The sequence below is a fragment of the Pongo abelii genome, chromosome 15 (assembly GCF_028885655.2).
Source record: "Pongo abelii isolate AG06213 chromosome 15, NHGRI_mPonAbe1-v2.0_pri, whole genome shotgun sequence".
Lineage (NCBI taxonomy): Eukaryota > Metazoa > Chordata > Mammalia > Primates > Hominidae > Pongo > Pongo abelii.
Genome location: NC_072000.2, coordinates 68,113,786 through 68,141,561, shown reverse-complemented (window position 1 = coordinate 68,141,561; position 27,776 = coordinate 68,113,786). Strand labels below are relative to the sequence as shown.

Sequence of the window (27,776 nt, the reverse complement as noted above, 5' to 3'; positions counted from 1 at the left end):
ATAATCCCAGCTACTCGGTAGGCTGAGGCAGGAGAATCGCTTGAACCTGGAGGAAGAGGTTGCAATGAGCCACAATCATACCATTGCACTCCAGCCCGGGAGACAGAGAGAGACTATATCTCAAAAAAAAAAAAAAAAAAAGAAAAAAGAAAGGAAGAAACAGATAGAAAAAGCAGAGAGAATAAACAAAACAAAGAGTTAAATGATATACCTAAATTGAACTATTTCAACAAGTATACTAAGTGGACTAAGCACTACAATTAAAAGAGAGGGGATAGGCTAGGCACAGTGGTTCATGCCTGTAATCCCAACACTTTGGGAGGCTGAAAATTCTAATTCAGGAGCATTGCTTGAGGCCAGGAGTTCACGACCAGTATGGGCAACATGGGAAAACTCCATCTCTACAAAAAATTTAAAACTTTGCCAGGCGTGATGGCACACACCAGTCGTCCCAGCTACTTGGGAGGCTGAGACAGGCGGATGGCTTGAGCCTAGGAGGCTGAGGCTGCAGTAAGCCATGATTGTGCTGGTGCACTCTAGCCTGGACAACAGAGTGAGATTCGATCTCAAAAAAAAAGACAGGGATTGGCAGAGTAGGTAAGAAAGCAAGATACAACTATATGTCATTTATAGAGATACACTTTGAATATAAAGACTCCAAATAGACGAAAAGTACATGAATGAAAAAGATGTACTATACAGTCAGCATAGAAGACTGGAATGACTATACTGGTATAAGATTAAGTATAATATTACTAGATGTCAAGAAAAACAGTATTATTAAAGATAAGCAGGAATATTTCATAATGGTATAAGTCCTCAGGAAGACAAAGTAATCATAAGCATGTATACACAATGACAATGTTTTAAAATACACGAAGCAAAATTTGACAGCATTGAAGACAGATTCCCACAGATTTTAATACTCCTCTCTCAGCAACATATACTAGAATTGGACAAAACATCAGTCAAGATGCAGATAATGCGAACAAAATTATCAACCACCTTATATTAATTAATATTTGTAATTTGGAAGCAACATAAGTGCCCATCAACAGATGAATGGATAAAGAAAACATGGTACATATACACAATGGAGTACTATTCAGCCATAAAAAAAAAAAAAATAAGGGCCGGGCACAGTGGCTCACGCCTGTAATCCTAGCACTTTGGGAGGCTGAGGCTGGTGGATCACGAGGTCAGGAGATTGAGATCATCATGGCTAAAACAGTGAAACCCCATCTCTACTAAAAATACAAAAAATTAGCTGGGCGTGGTGGGATGCACCTGTAGTCCCAGCTACTCAGGAGGCTGAGGCAGAGAGTCACTTGAATCCAGGAGGTGGAAGGGTTGCAGTGAGCCGACATCGCGCCCCTGCACTCCAGCATGGCGACAGAGGAAGATCCCATCTCAAAAAAAAAAAAAAAAAAAAAAAAAAAAAAAATTAGCCGGGCGTGGCAGCATGCACCTGTAATCCCAGCTACTCAGGGGCTGAGGCAGAAGAATCTCTTGAACTCAGGAGTCAGAGTTTGCAATGAGCTGAGATCACACCATTGCACTCTAGCCTGGGCAACGGAGCAAGACTCCATCTCAAAAAAAAAAAGAAAAAAAGAATGCGATTCTGTCATTTGCAACAACGTGGATGGAAGTGGAAGTCACTATGTCAAGTGAAATAAGCTAGGCACAGAAAGACAAATATCACATGTTCTTCCTTATTTGTGGAATCTAAAAATCAAAACAGTTTAACTCATGGAGACAGAGAGTAGAAGGATGATTACCAGAGGCTGGGAAGGGCAGTAAAGGGGAAATGGAGATGGTTAATGGGTACTAAAAAAATAGAAAGAACAAATAAGACCTACTATTTGATAGCACAACATGGTGACCACGGTCAATAATAACTTAATTGTACATTTTAAAATAACTTGAAGAGTGTAACTGGATTGTTTGTACCTCAAAGGATAAATGCTTGAGGGAATGGATATCCCATTCTCCAAGATGTGCTTATTTCACATTGCATGCCTGTACCAAAATATCTCAGGTACCCCATAAATATATACACCCACTATGTACCCATAAAAATTAAAAATTAAATTGAATTTTTAAAAAAGTTAACATTTATAGAATATTATACCCAATGACTGCAGAATATGTGTTCAAGTGCACAAAGTTATGTACCATATGCTGGACCATAAACCATGTCTCAATGAATTGAAAAGGACTGAAATTATACAGATATATTCAGACACACATGCACAAATTCATCCTTACTCTCTGTGGGTTTGTTCCTACTTCTTTCAAGCATCTACTGATATTGATACATGACAGTAGAGAAGAAGCCACAGGTCAACCAAAATATAGATAATCTACTGTGGCAAACCAAGAATTGATAGCAAATATATCAAGCTTGGATAAGCTTGCGTTTTCTCTAAGCAGAATGCAAAAAATCCCTACTTAAAAGATGACCACTACCCAAATGATGCCATGGAGAAAATATAAAAACACAATCCCATTTTCTGATGAAGCATCTATGCTGTCTTTTACAGAATTTCTCATGGAAGTTTAAAATAAAGCCCTCATCCAAAAAAACAGAGCTGCCCTTTGAAAATGTTCTTTTTTATTTGAGACGGAGTCTCATTCTGTCGCCCAGGCTGGAGTGCAGTGGTGCGATCCCGGCTCACTGCAACCTCTGCCTCCCAGGTTCAAGTGATTCTCCTGCCTCAGCCTCTCGAGTAGCTGGGATTACAGGTGCTCACCAACACACCCTGCTAATTTCTGTATTTTTAGTAGAGACAGGGTTTCACCATGTTGGCCAGGCTGCTATCAAACTCCTGACCTCAAGTGATCCAGCCGCCTTGGTCTCCCAAAGTGCTGGGATTACAGGTGCGAGCCACTGCTTTTGGCCTGAAAATATTCTTCTAATTCTTCTAATCAACACAAACAGTCACCTGGTGATCGAGGCCATCCCAGGCTTCTCTCAACTGTAAATGATCCTTGTCCAGCTCATCCGGATCCTGTTTTATTGACAGGACATCCAAAAAGGACTTTTTTTCTTCATTGAATGACTCCATGAAGGACAGCAGGCTCTACAATTAGAAGAGTATTTTAAAGATTGAAAATGTTTAATTCCATTTATATCATCTAATCTGTTATTTTGAGGTCTATAGGTATAGGATATAATTAAGTTTTTACTTAAAAGGTAAAATCCCCTGAATCCAGTATCCTCTCTCTGCTCTGGTTTCCTTCTTCAGTGCACTGTGATAACTGGGCACCAGCATAATGTCATAGGTCTCACTCTGTGCTTTGTGTATTGTTGGATTTATACTGGAATGGAGCAGCAAGGTCACTGGGCTACAGGACAGATCATGATGCCACATGGAAAATATGAGTTTGTTTGTTCTCCGCAAGTATGCACTCACAACAAAATAAGAATGCATGAATGTGAAAATTATATGTCAGCAGTAGTCATATATAAGCGATTTTCAAAGTGTTCATGAATAACTGAGCTTCAGCTTATTCTTCCCAATTCATTTTATATAAACTTTGAGAAACACTTTGCCTTCAAATATTTAATAAGTAAAGCTTTTTCTTGGTTCACATTTGTGTGAAATATGGGTGTTTAAGAGTTATCAGGCCAGGCGCAGTGGCTCATGCCTGTAATCCCAGCACTTTGGGAAGCCCAGGTGGGTAGACCATGAGGTCAAGAGATTGAGACCATCCTGGCCAACATGATGAAACCCCATCTCTACTAAAAATACAAAAATTAGCTGGGCGTGATGGCGCCCGCCTGTGGTCCCAGCTACTCGGGAGGCTGAGGCAGGAGAATCACTTGAACCAGGGAGGCGGAGATTGCAGTGAGCCGAGATCGTGCCACTGCACTCCAGCCTGGTGACAGAGATTCCGTCTCAAAAAAAAAAAAAAAAAAAAGTTATCAATTGGCCAGGCACTGCAGCTCATGACTGTAATCCTAGCAATTTGGGAGGCTGAGGCAGGTGCATCACTTGAGCCCAGGAGTTCAAAACTAGCCTGAGCACTACGGCAAAACCCCCTATCGACCAAAAATTAAAAAATTAGCTAGGCATGGTGACACACACCTATAGTCCCAGCTACTCAAGAGGCTGAAGTGGGAGAATGGCTTGAGCCCAGGAGGCAGAGGTTGCAGTGAACTGTGATCAGGCCATTGCACTACAGCCTGGGAGACAGAGAGAGATCCTGTCTCAGGGAAAAAAAAAAAAAGAGTTACTGATTACACAGATTTTTTTTTTTTTTTTTGGAGACAGGATCTGGCTCTATTGCCCAGGCTGAAGTTCAGTGGCATAATCTTGGCTCACTACAACCTCTGCCTCCTGGGCTCAAGTGAACCTCCCACCTCAGTCTCCCAAGCAGCTGGCACTACAGGAGTGCACCACCACATCCGGCTACTTTTTTTTGTTGTTGTTGTATTTTTTGTAGATACAAGGTTTCACCATGTTGTCCAGGCTGGTTTTGAACTCCTGGGCTCAAATGATCCACGTGCCTCACCTCCCAAAGTGCTGAGATTACAGACATGAGCCACCACAACTGGCCATAGATAACTACTCAGCTCTGGGGTTGTAATGTGAAAGTAGCTACTGACAGGTGTGGCTCTGTTCCAATAACGTTTTATTCACAAAATGGGCCAACCTCTGCTTTAGAATCATGCTGCTCAAAGTACTCCAAGGATCAGCATTAATGTTTTAAATGTCACTTAAAACATTATCCAGAATTATTGACAGCATTTTAAATGAAATGTTATGAGAAAGTCAGAGGATAATTAATTTACTCTAATTCTGATAATTAATGACTTCATAAAGTCTTCTTTCTATTTAGGAAACCCGAATCTGTGATACATTATTAAATCAAAGACATATGTGAGAACAATGCACTTTCAGTAAATGATGAGCACTTTGTCAAGAAAAAAATCTTACACCAGAGTTAAGGGAAGAAGGTCAAGAAGCCTATGCAGTTCAGACCAAAGGAAGAAAAAGATTTTTGATCCCTTCCTTCCCTGATGCTTCCAAAGCAAAAAAGCAAAGTATGGCCAGCAAGTTACACAACCCACTGAATGTTACAGTTGAAAAGGCTGGACTTATCCAACTCTTTGACTTAACAGACAGGGAGATGGAGGCCTAGAGGGGCTAAGTGCTGTGTAGGTACCTGACAGTATCTGCAGCTTGTTCAGGACAAAGCACTGGGGAGAAGCACAGTGCTGCATAGACAATGGGCTCTAAGAAACGGGACTGAGGAACCTTTGCTTTGTTTCCTATTAAGTCTCTTTCAAGACTGTACAGGGAATAACTACTTACCCCAGAGAAGCATCACAATGTAAAAACAGCTAGGGCTTTAAAGCTACACTTTCATTCAAATCCCATCTCTACCCTTTCAGTAGCCATGTAACCTTAAATAAGCCACTTATTATCTTCATCTGTAAAACTGGGATAATACCAAGCTCAGCAAGATATTTTAACATGTGAAATGCAAATCAGCAAGTTAACTGCTACATAGAAAATGTTCAACATGGTCAGGTGCGGTGGCTCACACCTGAAATCCCAGCACTTTAGGAGGCTGAGGTGGGCGGATCACTTGAAGTCAAGAGTTCAAGACCAGCCTGGCCAACATGGTGAAAACCCATCTCTACTAAAAATACAAAAATTAGCCGGGCCTGGTCGCGGATGCCTGTAATCCCAGCTACTCAGGAGACAGAGGCATGAGAATTGCTTGAACCCAGGAGGCAGAGGTTGTAGTGAGCCAAGGTCATACCACTGTACTCTAGCCTGGGCCACAGAGCAAGATTCCGCCTCAAAAAAAAAAAAAAAAAAAAGAAATATTCAATATGTGGTAATAATCACAGTTGTCATTATTTCCCAAAGGACTCTCGGTTGAGCCCTGTATTGTAATTCTGGGATCCCTATTCCTGATTTTTCTTTCATTCAATATTCATTCTAAAAAGCATGTTCTGGGGCCGGGCGCTGTGGCTCACGCCTATAATCCCAGCACTTTGGGAGGCTGAGGCAGGTGGATCACCTGAGGTCAGGAGTTTGAGACCAGCCTGACCAACATGGAGAAACCCCGTCTCTACTAAAAATACAAAATTAGCTGGGCATGGTGGTACATGCCTGTAATCTCACCTACTCGGAAAGCTGAGGCAGGAGAATTGCTTGAACCTGGCAGGCGGCGATTGTGGTGAGCCGAGATCGTGCCATTACACTCCAGCCTAGGCAACAAGAGCGAAACTCTGTCTCAAAAAATAAAAATAAAAATAAAAATAAAATAAAAAGCATGTTCTGCTTTAAACCAGGGATTGGAAAACTTTTACTGTAAGGGGCAAGACAGTAAATATTTCAGGCTTTACAGAGCCATATGGTCTCTATCACGACTACTCAACTCGGGTTATAGTGTGAAAGTAGTGACTGGCAATACTTAAATGGGTGTGGCTCTGTTCCAACAACATTTTATTTACAAAATGGGCCAATCCCTGCTCTAGAACCATGCTGCTCAAAGTACTCCAAAAACCAGCAGAATCAACATCACCTGAGACCTTGTTAGAAACACAAAAACTCGGGCCCTGCCCCAGAACTACTGAACCAGAATGTGCATTTTAACAAGACTACCCAGTGAATCACACACACCTTAAAGTTTCAGAAGTAGAGTCCTAGAATTCAGCCTTAAAACTTTCAGTGAATTTAATATTTAAAATACTTAATCCTGAAACAGTTTTCTAAAAACATACTTACTGCTTATCGCTTAAAAAGTAAATTACAAACAGCTGTTTAAAAATCATACTTACATTATACTTTTTAAAGTAGGTATCATTCTCTGAATCCTTTAGCAACTTCTGTAGTCTTTCCTTTTGCAGAGTTAACCAGACCATAGCATCTTTCACCTTTCCCTGTATTTTACACACACAAAATTGAACTATATTTTAAACATACTTGGTTTTTTTAACAAAAAAATTAACAACTTGAAACATCAGTGAAATAATGCCATCGTTACACACCAATGATTCATTATGCCAAAGAGTAATTTCACTTGTTCATATAACACCTTAAATTTTAAACCAGATTGAAACTAGCATCTGAACATGACAATGTGCTAAAGAAATGGGCAAGCAACGCACCCCCGCCCCCATTTTGGCTTGGAGAACATTATTCTAAATCACTTCTTTATAGCAGGCATTTCAGAAGACTGCCTTCCAATAAATCGAAATATGGGGTAATTCAAGAGATGTTCACACCCTGCAAAAACACTGACATCAAAAATAACTCAAACACTTTCGAGAGCCTAAAAATAACACTACCAAAGGTTTTAACTATGCTATCATTAAGATGTGAACAACAATTACTTTTTCCGTAGATTCTTGCTTAGGTGGTAAACTTGCTTACATTTGGAAGCCAATTTTACTACTATAGGACAAAGAAGTTATATCTTATTTCCACTCTTCCTTAACCTTCATTTACTTTGTTTTTTCCTATTAAGTAAAAGTTTTCTAATATTTTTGCACTCAATTTCATGGACAGTTGAATCTTTCATTTCATTTTTTTAATATGAAAATTAATTAGAAAAGAATAGCTCCTCAGCAGGCCAGAAATAAGTGAACTGAATTATAAGCCTGCATCTCAGCTTGAGACTCTCTTCCAGAGTCAGCAACAATCTGGCTTATTGCCTCAAACTTAACAGCTGGAAAAACACAGGCCCAATTTGTCAAATAAAATGCATGTAAACATGTCTGAAAATGCATGCAAACATGTGGTTTAAAATACATTTTTAAGTAATATCGAACATTTTACTAAATTCACAGCACTCATTTATCATCTTAGAAGCAGAATAAGAGTTTCTTTTCAGCTCAGCAATTTTTATGAAGTTTCTACCCACAATATTTTGTGTAACTCACTGAAAGTAAAGGAGAAAAACTGAATAATCAAATGACAATCTAATAGTAATTCAAGGCTGGGCACAGTGGCTCACGCCTATAATCCAGCACTTTGGGAGGCCAAGGCAGGCAGATCACTTGAGGCCAGGAGTTCGAGACCAGCCTGGCCAACATGGTGAAACCCTGCCTCTACTAAAAATACAAAAAATTAGCCAGGCAGGATGGTCCATGCCTGTAATCCCAGCTATCGGAAGGCTGAGGCACGAGAATCATTCAAGCCTGGGAGGCAGAGAAAATAGTAATTCAAGAGTATATCAACAAATAGGGATTAACAATAGAACACAACACTTTCATTTATATGAATCACACAATTTCATTTATATGAAGCTAAAGAATAGGCAAACTGGAAATGTGCTCAAATGATGGTGAGGGTTGCCCGATCACGTAAATACACTAACAACCATTGAACATATTAAATAAATGAATTTTATGGTATATAAATTATATCTCAATAAAGGAAATAAATATTATAATACACAAAAACTTGATAGGCCGGCCACAGTGGCTCACTCCTGTAATCCCAGCACTTTGGGAGGCCGAGGTGGGTGGATTACTTGAAGTCAGGAGTTCGAGACCAGCCTGGCCAACATGGTGAAACCCGGTCTCTACCAAATATACAAAAATCAGCTGGGTATGGTGGCACGTGCCTGTAATTCCAGCTACTTGGGAGGCTGAGGCACGAGAATCACTTGAATGGGGAGACAGAGGTTGCTGTAAGCCAAGATGGCGCCATGCACTCCAGCCTGGGCGACAGAGCAAGACTCCGTCTCAAAAATAAAAAATAAAAAATAAAAATAAAAATAAAAATAGAATATTATAATAAAAATTTGATTATCTTTAGATTTTTAAAAGCTTAACTTCATTTGTCTTATATAGTGCCCATCTAAAAGTTGTTTCAGATAATTCAGTAAAGTTTAATAAATTATCCCTTTGAACCTAAAAAAAAAAAAAAAAGAACATTCAACACTAATCTACAGTAAAAGAAATTAGAATGCTGGTTGCCTGGGGTGGGGAGCAGAGATGGAAAAGGTGCCCAGTGGAATATTCTGGGTACTAGAAATGTTTTACATCATGATTGAAGTATGATTTACAGCGGTGTATGCTCATTAAACTGTACATTTAAGTTCTGTATGCAAATTATATCTTGATTTTAAAAACTAAACCATTAGCAGGATACAACTAAAATGAGGTTGATTTATGCATATGAAAACATACCCGAGCCTCCTCTCCAGTCCCAGGGGCGTCTTTGGAATACTGCAGAAACTGTGCCACATAGGTCATGATGGACTTTTCATCAGGATCAACAACATCCACATCTGCAAGATATGCCACACTATCAATTAGCTGTTACACATTTGCTATAATGAATACTCAAGAATGGGCTACGCCATAGCCTCTGCCATTTGGTTCACAGGCTCTGGAAATGCACCAAAGCAGTCACCCAGCCATCCAATCTCTGTTTACTCAGCCTTGCTGCAAGACTGTGCAGTGGCTAAGAGTTTAGATCTATACTCAGAGAGATCTGGGTTAAATCCTGGCACTAGTATGTGCACAGTCTCCGTTTTCTAATAATAAAGTATCACTATGGGGTATATCTGAGGGCATAAGTAGTCAGAGAGGAAGAAGAGGAGAAAATAAAGCATTCCTCTTTCTAGACACATGGTGCAGAAATTCCTCCGGGAATGCAGGAACATATAGCAATTAGAATGCATTCCTGACACGTTGGTCTTGGCATGTGTGCAGTAAAGCATCTCCAAAAGCATATATTGTATGGAAGGCTTATCTAAGACATCCACAGAGTTTGTTCATTCATTCATGGAACAAGTACATCTACTGAAAGCCTTCTATGGGGCCAGGTTTTGTGTTGCATTAAGAGTCCATGGTGAAATAAGTTTGTAAAATGCTGAATTAAACAAAATTTTAAAGACTACAAATTCTTATTTATCTTATTTTTAATTTTTTTTAGGCAGGGTCTCTTTATGGTGTCCAGTCTGGTCTCAAACTTCTGGCCTCAAGCAGTCCTCCAACCTCAGCCTCACAAGTAGCTGGCACAAGACACTGTGCCAGGCATATAAATTCTGTAAAGTGCAGAACTTCTCCAGGCATCTAATAAGTGAAGGAGATCATAAAATCACAAAAGGGGGATGCAATATGTCACAGACAAAATGAACACCTAATTTGGAGGTGTTTCTTGACGTAAACAAGCAATGAAGATTATTGAAAAAAAAAAACTTCACTGTTTATTTATTAAGTTAAACTTAAAGCAACAAATATTTACAGACAGCCAATAAATGTGGGTCACAGGCAGGAGCTACAAGGATACATAAGGTATGGTCCATGCCTTTGGAGATCTTACATTTCAACCCTCTATTCATTCAGCTAGTAGATGCTAGATGCCTTAAAATATTATCTGCCCCTCAAGGAGTTTAAGGTTAGGAGAAAAACAAATAACAAACAAATACAACACACCATGCGTGCTTTAGTGAACATATTTACTAGGTTCAATGAGTGCTCTAAGTCACCTGAAGTAGAAAATAAATCTAATCCCTTTGCAAACAATGTAATTCAAGGCAGTAAGCACATAAAAGCCAGCAATAAAAAGCTGAGGGTAGGGGCTCAATATAGGAAGAATTTCTAAGAATTAAGTTATTCTATCTTTAACTGAAAAAGATATAAACACCAAGAGATACATAAAATAATGATACTGGCTTATTTAGATATCGCTTTATAAAAACTTCTCATATACGAAGCCACGCGTGAAGATTAAATGTGTTAACAATATTATGTCAAAATAGTTCCCTTATTCAAATATGACTATGGTATTTGGTTTGCATAAATAATCATGATGCATTTCACATTTTTGAGCTATTATTTAAGCCATTTATAATGAATTATGGGCAATTATGCAGAGGAAATTTGTTTTTACTATAGGGTCTATTTCATTATTTGCCTGGTTATTTGTACATACAAAAATGGAGAAAATATTTTATACTAATAATAAAGATTTAGAGAATCACAATATAAGAAAAGTATTTAAAACAGTCATCAGAAACAGGAAATGAGAACAAAAGCATGAGGAAAAATAAAGGAAAAACAAAAGACAATGAAAAGCCAAAAAGAAAAGCCAAAAGACAAAGAAAGGGAGAAAAGAAGGTAAAAAAGGAAGGGGGTAAAAAAAGATAGGGGTAAAAAGTTAACAAGAATTAGTAACAACCAACATGAAGCCAGACCAATGTCCAAACTGTAGAAATACGGCTGTAGGCAGGCCAGGTGCGGTGGCTTAAACCTGTAATCCTAGCACTTTGTGAGGTCGAGGTGGCGAATCATCCGAGGTCAGGAGTTCTAGACCATCCTGGCCAACATGGCGAAACCCCCTCTCTACTAAAAATACAAAAATTAGTCATGCGTGGTTGCACATGCCTGTAATCCCAGCTACTCGGGAGACTGAGGCAGGAGAATTGCTTGAACCCAGGAGGCGAAGGTTGCAGTGAGCCGAGATTGAGCTGCTGCACTCCAGCCTGGGAGACAGAGCAAGAGACTCCATCTCAAAAAAAAAAAAAAAGAAAAGAAAAGAAAAATAAAAGAATATGGCTATAAGCTCACATATAAGTTCTAAGTTCACATTAGGCTGTGAGCTTACAAATATCACCTAATTCAACTCTTACCAAAACCTGAAGTCCAAAGAGGCTAAATACCAGTAGCAAAGAACACAGCTACCACACCAGATCTTGGTTTCTAATAGCATTCTCCAATAAAAAGAGCCAGGGTTCCTTGGAGAAATGACTGATCCTAAGACTGGGGCAGGAAATATACAAGATAAGCCTGCAGCGTCTTGTCAGGCCAGAAAGTAAGAAAATGCTCAAAAACAAACAAGCAAACTCCATACTGATGGGGATAAATCAAAGGAGCATAGGAGCCAACTGAAAGAGCTCCTAGTGGCCAAAACTTTGAGTGTAAAGAGGACTTTTTAAAAAAATTGACCATTAAAATAAACAAAGTAGTATTACATTACAACTAAGAGTATAAAATATCAATAAGTCCATACTGATAGAAATAAATGACTGAATAAATAAGTAAATGGGGGAGAACAGACAAATCTCTGTGCAGAAGAACTTCAAATACTTTACATAGATAATCTGCCATCAAGGAGAGCGAGCGTTAACTCTCCCAAGTGTGGGCTATGCAGTGATTTCCCTCCAAAGAGCACAGTATGGAAAGAAGGGGGAGAAAAGAGTAACTTCACCGTGAGAACCCTGATCAGCACTAGCTCAGCCAGGTGATCAAGGTAAGCATCAACAGTAATAAATCATGTTGACAGTGTATACCCTTGAAAGGATGTGATGAGAATGACATTCTACTCCTGAGTTCTTCCTTGCAAGAACACAAAAACCCAGTATAATCATGAGAAAAAAACTTGATGCAAATTCCAATAAAAGGGCATCCTACAAAATACCTAAACAGTAATCTCCAAAACTGTCAAGGTCATTTATTTAAAAGTCTGGGAAACCATCACAGTCAAGAGGAGTCACAGGAGATATGACAGCTACATGTAATGTGGTATCCTGGCTGGATATTGAAAGAGAAAAAAGTCATTAGGTAAACACTAAGAAAATATGAATAAAGTATGACCTTAATTTAAAATAACATATCCGTATTGGTTCATTAATTATAACAAATGTACTATACTAATGTAAGATGTTAATAGGGGAAACTGGGTGCAGGGTTTATGGGAATTTACTGTACTATCTTCTCAATTTTTCCATAAATCTAAAATTGTTCTAAAACTGAAAGGTTTTTTTTGTTTGTTTGTTTTTGAGATAGAGTCTCACTCTGTTGCCCAGGCTACAGTGCAGTGGCACGATCTCTGCTCACTGCAACCTCCGCCTCCCGGGTTCAAGCGATTCTCCTTCCTCAGCCTGTGCAGAAGAACTTCAAATACTTTATATAGATAATCTGCCATCAAGGAGAGTGAGCATAACTCTCCCAAGTGTGAGCTATGCAGTGATTTCCCTCCAAAGAGCACAGTATGGAAAGAAGGGGGAAAAAAGAGTAACTTCACCATGAGAACCTTGATCAGCATTAGCTCGGCCAGGTGAGGCAGTAACTGGGATTACAGGCATGCACCACCACGCCCGGCTAATTTTGTATTTTTAGTAGAGATGGGGTTTCACCATGTTGGCCAGGCTAGGTCTTGAACTCCTTCCCTCGTGATCCACCCGCCTCGGACTCCCAAATTGCTGGGATTACAGGCATGAGCTACAGTGCCCCGCTGAAGTTTATTTAAAAATACAAAAAGGGGCCAAGAGTGGTGGCTCACGTCTGTAATCCCAGCATTTTGGGAGGCTGAGGTGGGCAAACACTTGAGGCCAGGAGTTCAAGACCAGCCTGGACAACAGAGTGAAACTCCATCTCTACTAAAAATACAAAAATTAGCCAGGCACAGTGGCACACACCAGTAGACCCAGCTACTCAGGAGGCTGAGGCAGGAGAATCACTTGAACCAAGGAGATGGAGGCTGCGGTGAGCCAAGATCACGCCACTGCACTCCAGCTTGGGAGACTGAGCAAGACCCCGTCTCAAAAAAAAAAAAAAAAAAAAAATTAGCCAGGCATGGTGGCGCACACCTGTAGTCCCAGCTACTCGGGAGGCTGAGGCACAAGAATCGCTTTAACCCAAGAGGTGGAGGTTGCAGTGAGCCAAGATTGCTGGGCAACATACCAAGACTCTGACTCCAAAAAAAAAAAAAGGAATAAAGTATTGATACATGCCACAACATGGATGACCTTGCAGACATTTTGCTAAGTTAAAGAAGCCAGTCACAAAGACCATATATTGTATAATTCCATTTATGTGAAATGTAATTAGCAAGTACTGGGGCATGGCGGGGTTAGGGGCAAATGGAGAGTAACTGCTAATGGTCACAGGAGTTCCTTTGGGGATGACAAAAATGTTCTAAAATGAACTGTGGTGATGATTGAACAATTTTGTGAATACAGTTCTCCTTGGTATCCACGGGAATTGGTTCCAGGACTCATCTCTAGATTGCTTTTAATATCCAATACAATGTAAATGCTATGTAAATAGTTGTTATACAATTGTGTAACATGTATTGTTTAGGGAATAATAACAAGAAAAAAGTCTGTACATGCTCAGGACAAATGCTTTTTTTTTTCCAAATATTTTCAATCCAATGTTGGCTGACTCCATGGATATGGAACCCACAGACATGAAGGGCAGGCTGTATACTAGAAACCACTAATTTGTATACTTAAATGATACATTATATGGTATGTGAATTATCTCTTAATAAAGCTGCTTAAAACCAAAAAGATTAAGTGACAAATCCACAGTCACCTGGTCAGTGAGTGTGCTGGAACTAGCTGACTCACATCGGCTTAAGAAAGTTGACTGCTAAATGTTCAGAAGTTTTTGTAAGCTGGTTGTGAAAAAATCATCAATAAAAATTAAATCATATAAATGCACAAATTATATTAAAAGCACAGGTAATAAATACTCAAAACTTATCACTTCCCAATTATTGTATTACATTTTACTATTAACTATATGCTCCTGAGGCTATCTGTCTGTTGTATCTGTATGATGGAAACAACATATAATGGTGTGGGTACTGCACATCTTTTTCTAATTCTGTGTTCAGTGACTGCACATTGGTAACTTGAAATCAGTCATAGCAGTAGCATTTGTCACACAGAAGTCTGCAAATGAGGGCTTGACTGTTGTTCTGTTAACTGCTAAAAAAGAGTTGAAGAAATTGTTAATAATGCAGGTAAATCTTAAAAATATGTTCTGTCTAAAGCTTAGTTGCATTGCGAATAGCATAAAAAGTTGAGAAAATATTCTTTCAGTATTCAATTCAGCAAAGAAGTCATTCATGTCATTGAAGAACAAATGAAGTTCTGATATACCTCTTATTCCACTTACTTATTAACATAAAGGAAATTCTAAACTAACATTCATGTCAGAACTATACTTCTTCAGCAAATACAATCCTAAGTTAGTTACAGATGGATATAGAGTTGGCAAAAATGAACAGAAGCATTTTGGAGCTATATGAAATCTGTAAGAAAGCATATCATAAATGTTATAATTATTTATAAAATAATACATATTCCTTAATATCAGTAAAATCTATAATAGTGTAAACGTGTGTACATTTCCCATTGTTTGGGAGAGCCAGTCATTAAACATTTGTATACACACCCCAGTAATAGAGCTGAGACTAGAATTCATACATGCTTGACCTATTCATTCATCATAATTTTCACTAATCCTGTATACCTCTATTATGACCTTAATTTTTTTTAATAGCTTTGGTTACATTATGAAACATTACAATTCAAAGTAAAGTGCTTTTGAGAAAGAAGTAAAATTTTTAAATCTTAATTTTATAAAGTTAAATTATAATTTGATGATGATCTCTAAAACTAACCAGTACTCAGGATGTTGTTGTTAACAATCCAACACGACTGACCACAATCAATGACCAACTATACAGGGACAGACGGGAAAGCAGCAGTTTCTATTCTCACAGAGGTTCAGCTTTAACTCAGAGGGAGGGAGGAAGGAGAGACATATAAACAATTTTAATTCAAGACTCAGAGAAACATCTTGCAAAAGAGATTTAGAATAGAATAATAGAATCAAGAAGAAAAAAACACAGAACATAATAGAAGAAAATCAAGACAGAGGCTCAAATTATTCCCAATAACAGCATTATTTGCTTTCAGCTGTGGCTTCCCCTATAATTACTGAAGTTAACAAATTGGTAGGAATTGTTTGATTGCATCAAATTCGATAAAGAGTTTAAGTTAAACCCTCCAGGACTAAAATAGAATGCCATTATGTTTATTCATGTATAGATACTATTTTGAAATCAACTTCATGCTAAGCCTTAAAGATTGTTTTAAAAACAAAGAAGCTTCTTTACCTTCTGGTTCCAGCAATCTGGGGATTTTTAATTCTCGTTCTGCAATTCTGAAGGCCTCTCTCAGATTGTCTTTGTTGGATCTATGCTTCACATTCTTCATGTCAATTAGGTCTGGTCGCAAGGCATGAATGATGGCCAAAAAAGCCATCCCATTTCTCCAACTTGACTTAAAATCGGTCACATTGACAGACTCATAGCTATCATAAAAGGACAAAAACATGATAAATACCATTAAAAAGAATGTAACACCCCCCTCCACTATATTCAATAGTAATTAAAATTTGGCAAATCAAGTAAATTAGATACATCATGCTAGATAAAATTTTTTATCTTGTGACCAAATTAAAGGAAAATGCCAAGTTTGATGAAACTCAAAATACCACAGAACACTGATTCTCAAAATTTGGTTCCTGAGCCAGCAGCATCAGTATCACATGGGGTGCAGGTGTTAGAAATGCAAATTCTCAGGCCGAATCCCATACCTACTGAATCAAACTCTGGAGCTGGGCCTGAAATCTGTGCCTTTAAAAGCCCTCCAGAAGATAATGATATCCACTCAAGACTGATGCCCTTCATTACCAAATCTGTTGGCTTAAGTCTGCCTTTAAACTTCTACATACAGGGAAGGGCAAGGTCCCTAACTAGAGGAAATCATTTTCTTTTTCAGTGGGACAAATTAAATGATACATTGTGTGTAATTAACGGCCAGTAGCTCACTAGATAGATAGACCTTGTCACTCCTCTGCTTAAAACCCATCATGACAGATGAATGGATAAACAAAATGTGGTATATACATACAATGAATATTATTCATCCTTAAAAAGAAGGGAAATTCTGGCTGGGGACGTTGGCTCATGCCTGCACTCCCAGAACTTTGGGAGGCTGAGGCGGGAGGATCACTTGACAATGGGAGATTGAAGCTGCAGTGAGCTACAATCGCACCACTGCACTCCAGCCTGGGTGACAGAATGAGACTGCCTCAAAAAAAAAGGAGGGAAATTCTGACACATGCTACAACATGAAGGAATCTTAAAAACCATGCTCAGTGAAATAAGCCAGTCACAAAAGGACAAATACCACATGACTCTACTCATATGAGGTATGTAGAGTAGTCAAATTCATAGAGAAGTAGAATGGTGGTTGCCAGAGGCCAGGGTTTGGGGGATGATGGGGAGTTCTAGTTTAACAGGTGCAGTTTCACAAAAGGAAAAAAGTTCTGGTGACAGAGAGTGGTGATGGTTACACAACAATATGAATGTAGTTAGTGCCACTTAAATATACACTTAAAAATGGTCAAAGTGGCAGATTTTAGGTTATGTATATTTTATCACAATAATATCTATCTATCTATCTATCTATCAACATCATTAGCTAGCCATTGTATTTAGAATAACATCTCTCACCCTGGTCCACAGACCCTATGTGATTTGGCCCCTGCTTGCTTCTCTCATCTTTGTATCTCCCCTCTCTTACAGAGTTGCAGTCACACCAGCCTTGTTCCTGTTTCTCAAAGCCGCCCTCCTAGTCACTGTCCTTGGATGCTCCTTCTCATAGATCTTCATAAAGCCTCCCACTTGAGGAGTCAGCTCAAAGACTCTCCGCAGCAAAGCCCTGCCTTACCACCTGCACTAAAGGAGACACTCTCCTTGCCCTCAACCTTCTTGATCATATCAAAAGTCCTTGCTAATCTGCTTGCCAACTGTAATTACCGTATTTCTTCATGATAATTCCTGCTTTCCCCATCAGGATGCAAGCCTTTGAGAGCAAGGGCTTTGCCTTTCTTGTTCACCACTGTAGACTCATTCCCCAAACAATGCCTGGCATATAATCAGGGCTTAAGACACATATTTTTTAAAAAAAATCACTCCATCACTATTCTGTGCTTCATAAGGGATCAGTGAAAGTCTTGCAAGAGTATAGTTGCCTGCAACACTTGGAATATATTCTAGAACAACTATAGTGTCCTTTCATATCCCATAAAAAGCATGAAAAATTCAATAGACTATTTTAAGGTCTGAATCAAATGATAAAACCTACTCAGGAAATAGTCTGCTCCAGATGACCTGGGTTTTCCTGTTTACTTAGGGGAGAAAAGCTTAAAACTATGACTGTAATAAACTACACAGCAGTCAGTGATTTTTGTGTTGTCTAACAAATATGTTTGTGGTATCTACTTCATCCAGAAACTGTTCCAAATGCTTTAAAAAAAATAATTCTTATGCATATAACAACCTATAACATATTACTGTTCATGTTTTATGATTGAAGAAACTGGAACACAAAGAGATTAGGTGTTCAAAGTCACCAGTTAGAAAGTACAGGGGGCCAGCCCTTCAAATCCGGGTACTCTGACTTTAGAGTGTGCAAGACTAAGCTAAACTATTAGGTGGGTGCAAAAGTAATTGTAGCTTTTACCATTAAAAGTAATGGCAAATTGTAATGCAATGGCAAAAGTAATGCAATTACTTTTAAGTAATTAAAAGTAATAGCAAAAACCGCAATCACTTTTGCACCAACCTAATAATAACTAAAGGATGGCGGCCGCAGCTGAGGGCAGGGCCAGACCTCAGCACCTTGAGTGTTGAACCAGCACTGCACTGACTGGCAGGCACTGTACTCAATACTGTGTAGGTCAGCTCTGCACTGATGAGCCAAAGCCAATACCACATAGACGCTGCTGCCAGACCTTAGAGGGTGGAATTAGGCTCCTGGTTGGCAGAACCTACACTCATTTAGATGTGGAGAACGGGGTCTGATTCATCTGTTTCACAAATGAGAAAATACAACATATTACTTACAAAACAGTCTTACTGAAATAAAACACAAATATTGAAATAATAAAACACAGGATATTGAAATAAAAGTTATCTAATAATACCACCAATGATGGCCAAAACTAGGATAAACCCATGATAAATTACTTAAGAAAAGGTGCTACATTTTCATAAGCTTAGCATAAGCTCTACAGTTGAAAACTAAGAAAGATGGGGAGACGTGAAGAAAAGATAAACTGTTGTAAAATATATGCGGCTTTGAAAGGACTTTAAGGTTATTTATGCATAAATGAAATAAATCTGAGTATAACATAATAATGATTTTAACAAATACTGTTTGGGATTTTTAAAATATAGAAAAGTGGAGTACAATTATCTCTAGGAGATTCAAGAAACAGTTCATTTAATGTACTTTAAACCTCTATATAAGGTTATGTATGTTTATGGCTCTCATAAAATATAGAGAACGAATGACAATTAAAGAAAAGTAAGGCTGGGCCGGGAGCAGTGGCTCACCCCTGTAATCACAGCACTTTGGGAGGCCAAGGTGGGCAGATCACCTGAGGTCAGGAGTTTGAGACCAGCCTGGGCCAACCTGATGAAACCTCATTTCTACTAAAAATACAAAATTAGCTGGGCATGGTGGTGCACACCTGTAATGCCAGCTACAGGGGAGGCTGAGGCAGGAGAATTGCTTGAACCCAGGAGGTACAGGTTGCAGTGAGCTGAGATCATGCCACTGCACTCCAGCCTGGGTGACAAGAGCGAAACTCCTCAAAAAAAAGAAAAGAAAAGTAAGGCTGAAGGCAGAAGTTCAGCTCTATCTTGGCCTTTCAGCAAGAAGGACTTACTCTGAAGTCCTGCATTTGAAAGGGCTTAGCAACATATTTATGACCCTATTTACCTAACAATGCTATGATATGACAAGAAATGCCTTTTGAACTCTACAGCTCTTCTAGTAGAGAGATCTCCTGAATCTACAGTCCTTATTTTTTCTAAGCTCCATCTCAGACATTGGTTAAAATGGAAAAGTAAATTGTCTCCTAAGAGCAGAAAACATTTTTCTTTGTTTAAAAAAAAAAAAAGATATGAGCACTAACTTTCCTTCATTATCCCCAATTTTTAAAAATGCATACTCCAGCCTGGTGTGGTAGCTCACACCTGTAATCCCAGCACTTTCGAAGACGGAGGCAGGTGAATTGCTTGAGCTCAGGAATTTGAGACCAGCCTGGGCAACATGACAAAACCCCATCTCTACAAAAAATACAAAAATTAGCCAGACATGGTGATGTGCACCTGTAGTCCCAGCTACTCGGGAGGCTAAGGTGGAAGGATCAATTGAGCCTGGGAGGTCAAGGCTGTAGTGAGCCATAATCGCACCACTGCACTCCAGCCTGGGTGACAAAGTGAGACCCTGTCTCAAAATGCATACTGTCTGGTCTCTGTGCTTCCTAATTGAGCTACGTTTCTAAACTCTGAGGTCTCTTAATATACTCATATACATCTTCAAGAGATAAGTTTTGGGGGGGGGGGTGTGTGTGTGTGTGTGAGAGAGACAAGAGTTTCGCTCTTGTTGCCCAGCCTGGAGTGAAATGGCGTGATCTTGGCTCACCGCAACCTCCACCTCCCAGCTTCAAGCGATTCTCCTGCCTCAGCCTCCCAAGTAGCTGGGATTATAGGCCAGGCTAATTTTTTGTATGTTTCATAGAGACAGGGTTTCACCATGTTAGCCAGGCTGGTCCTGACCTCAAGTGATCTACCCACCTCAGCCTCCCAAAGTGCTGTGATTATAGGAGTGAGCCATCGTGCCTGGCATTTAAACACCACTTTATTTCCATGTAATAACATGCCACCTAAACACAGCAGGTGGGGATGAGTTAGTTTACCCAGGTGATACCACCTTCCAGCCTTTGAAACCAAACGTGGCTGAGCTCTCAGGCTTCCACATATGGAAGAAGCACAGAGAGGAAGGGGGATAGGGAGAATTTTCATTTTAAGTGAGGGAGGTGTTTGGGTGGTGTGGTGGTGTTGGTTGATACAGCTGCCCTGTGTGTCTCTTAGGGTCACAGCAAACTACTTACGTGGCACATTGTTCCTGAGCCCACAAAAGAAGGGCCTTTTTTGCAGACATCTGCCATCTTGCTTGCACTTTAGAGCATTTCTTAGCTGGAGGACTTGAGGCAGGAGATGAATCAACCACACTCACATCATCCAGGGAAGGCTGATTGTAATTGCAAGAAAGAGTCTGGGCAAGCTTCTCAATCTAAGGAAGGCAAAGTACACTTAACGTTTATAAAAGCATAAGTTACCAGCATTGGGCTGAAATTTCCAGTCAAAATAAAGACCTAAAAAGCATCCTATGACAGTCACAGTTTACTCCTGGTGAAATGAATACTGGGCAAATCCTTGAATAACAGCATCTGCCATGGGGGCTGCACTTTTGCTTCCTAAGGAATGACTTGGGTCATTCCTTACCCTCACCCAGGCATGCTGTCCCACACTGAGGGATGTCCCTCATCAATTCATCCACCTGAAGTGCTTAGGGAGCACTTCACTGTAGTTTAACACCTGTCAAATGAATTGAAATGAACCAAATTGAGCTCCTAGTCTAGAGTATCTTTAGAGACTGGATCAAGTGAAATGCATCCATTAAGAACAAATGTACACATAGAAAAAAAAATAGTCAAACACATGGATAGACAAGTCCAGAGGAAACAAATAAAACTGCCATTAAAACTATGAAAAACAATTGCATTAATAATTTAACAAATTTAAATGTATACAGCAAAAGGATACCTTTTACTATATTATACAGGCAAAGTAAATGTAAAGGCAATATCCAGTGATGGTGAAAGTATGAGAAACTAGATATTCTTATATTGCTAGTAAATGTACAAATTGGCTCAATTTTTTTGAGGGCAATATGGTATCTACCCAAAACTTTAAAAGATAAATCCATAAACATAAAAGTATTTAATACATTTTTCTCAACAAATGACAGACTAATCAGACAATCAATAATAACAGATGTCAACAACACAATTAACAAACTTGATCTGATTAGCACTGATCTGGTAAGCACTACCAACATTCCTTTCACGAGAGTACAGAACGTTTACTGACACTGACCATGCTGCACCATAAATCAAGCTGCAGCAATTGTGAAAGACTGAAATCATTCAGAGTATGCTCTCTGACCACACTGAAATTCTAGTCAGCAGCAAAGATATAACAGACAAAATCTCCAAATATTCGGAAATTAACAGAATACATATATATATATTTTTTGAGATGGAGTCTTGCTCTGTCGCCCAGGCTGGAGGGCAGTGGCGCAATCTCGGCTCACTGCAACCTCCGCCTCCCGGTTCAAGTGATTCTCCTGCCTCAGCCTCCTGAGTAGCTCCAATGACAGGTGCACGCCACCACGCCCGGCTAATTTTTGTATTTTTGGTAGAGACAGAGTTTCACCATGTCGGTCAGGTTGGTCTTGAACTCCTCACCTTGTGATCTGCCTGCCTCAGCCTCCCAAAATGCTGGGATTACAGGCATGAGCCACCACGCCCGGCCTAAGCAATATATTTTTATATGGCCCATGGGTCAAATGAGAAATAGTAATAAAAATTAGAAAATATTTTGAACAGAATAATTAAAATGTTATACTCATAGATTGAAAGATGCAATATTTTTTAAATGTCAACTTTTTTCTAAAATGTTTCATATATGCCATGCAATTCTAATAAAAATTCCAGCAGGAGTGTGTGTGTGTGTGTGTGTGTGTGTGAGAGAGAGAGAGTATGTGTGTGTGTGCACACGCATGCACACGTGTGAAAACTGACAAGTTATTCATAAAATTTATATAAAAATGCAAAAAGCGAAGAATAATGAAGACTTTCTTAAAGAACAAGTTGGACAACTTACACTATCAGGTATCAAGACTTACTATATAGTTACCAAAATTACAAAGTATAGTACTGGTGCAAAGAGAAGTGATGAAACAAAATAGGTCATTTGAAAATGGAGCTTCACATATAGGGCGACTTCATGTCGACTTCACGTGTGAAGGTGACACTACAGCACAGTAGGAACATGGTGAGCTTTTATTTTATTTTTTTTTTTAGACAGAGTTTCACTCTTGTTGGCCAGGCTGGAGTGCAATGGCACGATCTCGGCTCACCGCAACCTCCGCCTCCCGGGTTCAAGCGATTCTCCTGCCTCAGCCTACCGAGTAGCTGGAATTACAGGCATGCACCACCATGCCCGGCTAATTTTTTGTATTTTTAGTGGAGACGGGGTTTCTCCATGTTGGTCAGGCTGGTCTCGAACTCCCAACCTCAGGTGGTCCACCTGCCTCGGCCTCCCAAAGTGCTGGGATTACAGGCATGAGCTACTGCACTGGGCCATGGTGAGCTTTTCAATAAACTACTGGGTCAACTGGATAGCCATATGAAAAAAGTAAATTTCGATTGTTTCAACATAACATACAAAATCAATTCATTCTTGAAAGATTGTAGATCTAAATATAAAATTTAAAACAACTACATTTTCAGAACTGGGCTGTCCAGTATGACAGCCACTAGGCACATGTGAGATTTAAATTCAAATTAATTGAATAATTTATTTCCTCTGCCATACTAGCCACATCTCAAGTGTTCAATAGCCACAAGTGGCTAGTGGTCACTGTTTTGTACAATGTAGCTATGGAACAGTTCCATCACTGCAGAAAATCCTATTGGATAAAATTGTTCTAGAAAATAATGTAAGAGAATACCTTCACAGTAAAAAGAACTATATTCTTTAAAGAACTATATTCTTTAAAGAATATAACAGGCCAGGCGTGGTGGCTCACACCTGCAATCCCAGCACTTTGGGAGGCCCAGGCAAGTGAATCACCTGAGGTCAGGAGTTCAAGACCAGCCTGACCAACATGGCGAAACCTCATCTCTACTAAAAATACAAAAATTAGCTAGACATGGTGGTATACACCTGTAGTCCCAGATACTCAGGAGGCTGAGGCAGGAGAATCACTTGAACCCAGGAGGCAGACATTGCAGTGAGTCAAGATTGTGCCACTGCACTCCAGCCTGGGCAACAGAGCAGGATTCTGTCTCAAAAAAAAAAAGGAATATAAAAGTATAAGCCACAAAAGAAGTTGATAAATTCAAACTATATTAAAATTATGAATGCTTCTTCACTAAAAGATTGAAAAAGCAAGCCACAGAGTCAGAATTATTTGCAATTTATATATATATTCTACAAAGGACTTTTGTCCAGTATAATTATGTGATACTGTAATATATATTATAGTATATATAATTTATTATATATTATAATATATATTACAGTATATAATATATACTGGACAAAAGTTATATATTACAGTATATATATAATATATATACTGGACAAAAGTTCTTTGTAGAATATATATAAATATATATAATGTATACACTGGAGAACATATATACATATATAATATGTATGTATATATGATCTCCATATGTACATATGATCTCCAGTATATGTGTATATGTCTGTGTATCTATATCTATATCTCCAGTATATATGTGTATGTATATGTTTTTTGGAGACAGGGTCTTGCTCTGTTGCCCAGGCTAGAGTGCAGTAGCACAATCACGGCTCACTGCAGTCTCAACCTCCCAGACTCAAGTGCTTCTCCCACCTCAGTCTCCAGAGAAGCTGGGACCACAGGCAGGTACCACCACTCCCGGCTAATTATTTTTATTTTTATTTTTGTAGAGATGGGGTCTCCTTATGTTGCCCAGGCTGGTATTATATTCCTGGGCTCAAGCAATCCTCCTGCCTCAGCCTATCAAAGTGCTGGGATTATAGCCATGAGCCACTGCACCCAGCCTAGAATATATTTTAAAACGTCTATAAATCATTACACACAACATCAAGGCTTAAATAATGAATTTTAAATGCCAAGTATTAGCAACAGGGATTGGAGCAAGAAACTCTGGTGAATATAAATTGGAACAACCACTTTGATTAACTGTTTGGCAGTATACACTACAGCTAAAGATCATATGTTCTGATACCATCAGTTCCATTCCTAGGTACATGCAGGATGGAAATGAGGATTTATACAAGGTATATACAAGAACGTTCTGAGCAGCTTTATTCATAGTAGCTAAAAACTGGCAACAGGTTGACCAGCCTGGCCAACACTGTGAAACCCCATCTCTAGTAAACATACAGAATTAGCTGGGTGTAGTGACACACACCTGTAATTCCAGCTACTCAGGAGGCTGAGGTTGGAGAATCACTTGAACCCAGGAGGCAGAGGTTGCAGTGAGCCAAGATCGTGCCCCACTGCACTCCAGCCTGGGCGACAGAGCGAGACTCTGTCTCAAAAAACAAAACAGAACAAAACAAAAAACAAACAAATAAAAAAACTGGCAGCAAAAGAAATGTGAACCAACAATACAACGGTAAATATGTTATGGTATATTCATACAATTGTATATTCATGCAGAGCAATAAACAAGAAAGACTTACTGATACTTGCTACAATAAGGTAAATCTCACAGACATGATACAAAATGAAATAAGTCAAACACAAAAGAGTACATAGTGTACATAAGAGAAGACATTTATAATTCCATTTGTATGGTGTTAAACACTCTACACCTATCCATAGAGCTCAAAGCGGTGCTCACCTTTGGGAAAGGAGGGCAGTGATTGGGAGAAGGACCTGGGGCACTTAGGGATGCTGGCAAAGTTCTATATTTTTATCTGGCAGGGTGATTATATGGGTGTGTTTCATTTATAAATATTCATCAAACTCTACACTTAAGACCTGTTCATTTTTATCTGTGTGTGTTACATATACATCAACAAAAGTTTACTTAAAATTTTTTAATTAAAAAAAAAAAAAAAGGCCAGGTGTGGTGGCTCACACCTATAAACCCAGTATTTTGGGAGGCCAAGGCGTGTGGATCATTTGAGGTCAGGAGTTCAAGACCAGCCTGGCCAACATGGTGACACTCCGTCTCTACTAAAACTATAAAAATTAGCCAGGCATGGTGGTGGGCATCTGTAATCCCATGTACTCAGGGAGCTGAGGCATGAGAATCCCTTGAATCCAGGAGGGGGAGATTGCAGTGAGCCAAAATCACGCCACTGCACTCCAGCCTCAGCAATACAGAAGTCTCAAAAAAAAAAAAAAAAGCTTTAAGCCCAGCATGGTGGCTCACACCTGTAATCCCAGCACTTTGGGAGGCCAAGGCAGGCAGATCATGAGGTCAGGAGTTCGAGACCAGCCTGGCCAATATGGTGAAACTCCGTCTCTTCTAAAAATACAAAAATTAGGCAGGTGTGGTGGTGCACGCCTGTAGTCCCAGCTACTTGGAAGGCTGAGGCAGAACTGATTGCACCCAGGAGGTGGAGGTTGCAGTGAACCAAGATCCTGCCACTGCACTCCAGCCTGGGCAACAGAGCGAGACTCTGTCTTAAAAAAAAGAAAAAAAAAAAGCTTTAAGTTTGCAAACCCTATGGCACAATGCCACTTCTAAGAATTTGGCCCATGGAAATAATTAAGATTGTATCGTAAAGGTTTTATCTTAAGGGCATTCTTATCTGAAATTACCTATAATTACAAATGATCATGAGCTTTCTGATTATCCATTAGTGAAATATAGTACTTTACAACAAACATCATGCCTCCATATATATATATATATATATATATATATATAAATTCAGAAAGCTGTTCATCACAGCACGCTGGAAACAGTATGGATAACATGACCCCATTTTGTTAAAATATATACATATGAACATACATTAATTATTGATGTAAATATCATAAAGACTATACACTAAATTATTTATGGCAGTTATAGTGAGTGGTAGATTATAGATAATTTTATTATCTATATTAAAATTTTTAATTATATTTCAAATACCAGAAAACTATAGGAAAAAATAATAAATGACCATGAACTATCAAATTTTAACATTTTACCATATTTGGTTTAGATTTTCTTAAAGAAATACAACACAGGCCGGGCATGCTGGCTCACACCTGTAATCCCAGCACTTTGGGAGGCTCAGGCAGGTGGATCACAAGGTCAGGAGTTCATGACCAGCCTGAGCAACATGGAAAAACCCTGTCTCTACTAAAAATACAAAAATTAGCCAGGCATGGTGGCGCACACCTGTAATCCCAGCTACTCAGGAGGCTGAGGCAGGAGAACCTCTTGAACCCAGGAGGCGGAGGTTGCAGTGAGCCGAGATCGTGCCACTGCACTCCAGCCTGGGTGACAGAGCAAGACTCTGTCTCAAAATAATAATAATAATAATAATAATAATAAATAATAAATAATAAAAAAATAAAATAAAACACAGATACAATTTAAGCCTCTTTCTCTCTCCAATCCCATTTTATCCTTTCCCAGAAAAAAAAAAACACAACTTAAATTTAGTTTTCATAATCCTCATGCATATTATTCCATTGTAATTACAAATGCATGTATCCAGAAATAATATATAGTCTGTCTCTGCATGTTTTAAATTTTATATGTTAGTTATGCTATTTTTCTAGTTTTTCTAAAATAAGTATTTTTCCTAAGTTATTTTTAAAATAATTATGGAGATACAGAAAATGCAACTTTCTAGGTAGTGCAGAAACCTTGCACTATGTCAGAATTCCAGGCCTGAAAAAAACATATCAATCATATGTTTTATAAAGTCAGAACTATAACCATCACTAAATCTTGATGTCCTCGCATAAGAGCTAGCATATAGTAAGTGTTCAAAAATATCTGTGAAATGAAATGAATCTACAACTCAGTCTTGGGATAGAACTGGATGTTGTGGGATTATTCATAGTCAGATAGGACAGGAGTCCCCCAAAATGGGGAGGCTTTACAAACTTTAGTGGTTAGATTTCAAGCATTTACTCCAGAAGCTTCCTACTCTCTCTTCTGCCATAGTAAACAAACAATAAGAAGCAAACATTTACCATGGCAGGTTCTGTTCAGACTGGTGCTGATATTATGGATAATGCAGGACATCATGATAATTCAGCATTCAACTTTCAATTGAAAAGTAGCAACAGGACAGGCACGGTGGCTCATGCCTGTA

The 27,776-nt window shown here is 39.0% G+C and overlaps 1 protein-coding gene across 13 annotated transcripts in view; it reads right to left on the bottom strand.

The window, feature by feature from the left end:
* SYNE2 (spectrin repeat containing nuclear envelope protein 2) overlaps positions 1-27,776 on the bottom strand; it is a 368,208-nt gene that overhangs the window by 249,705 nt on the left and 90,727 nt on the right. For all 13 annotated transcript variants that reach the window (XM_054530190.2, XM_054530185.2, XM_054530188.2 and 10 more), the window contains 5 exons: positions 20,750-20,931; positions 15,894-16,090; positions 9,161-9,261; positions 6,803-6,904; positions 2,946-3,083 (listed from right to left, as the gene is read on the bottom strand). In XM_054530190.2, the coding sequence (XP_054386165.2) occupies positions 2,946-3,083; positions 6,803-6,904; positions 9,161-9,261; positions 15,894-16,090; positions 20,750-20,931 (720 nt within the window). The remainder of the gene's footprint in view (positions 1-2,945; positions 3,084-6,802; positions 6,905-9,160; positions 9,262-15,893; positions 16,091-20,749; positions 20,932-27,776) is intronic.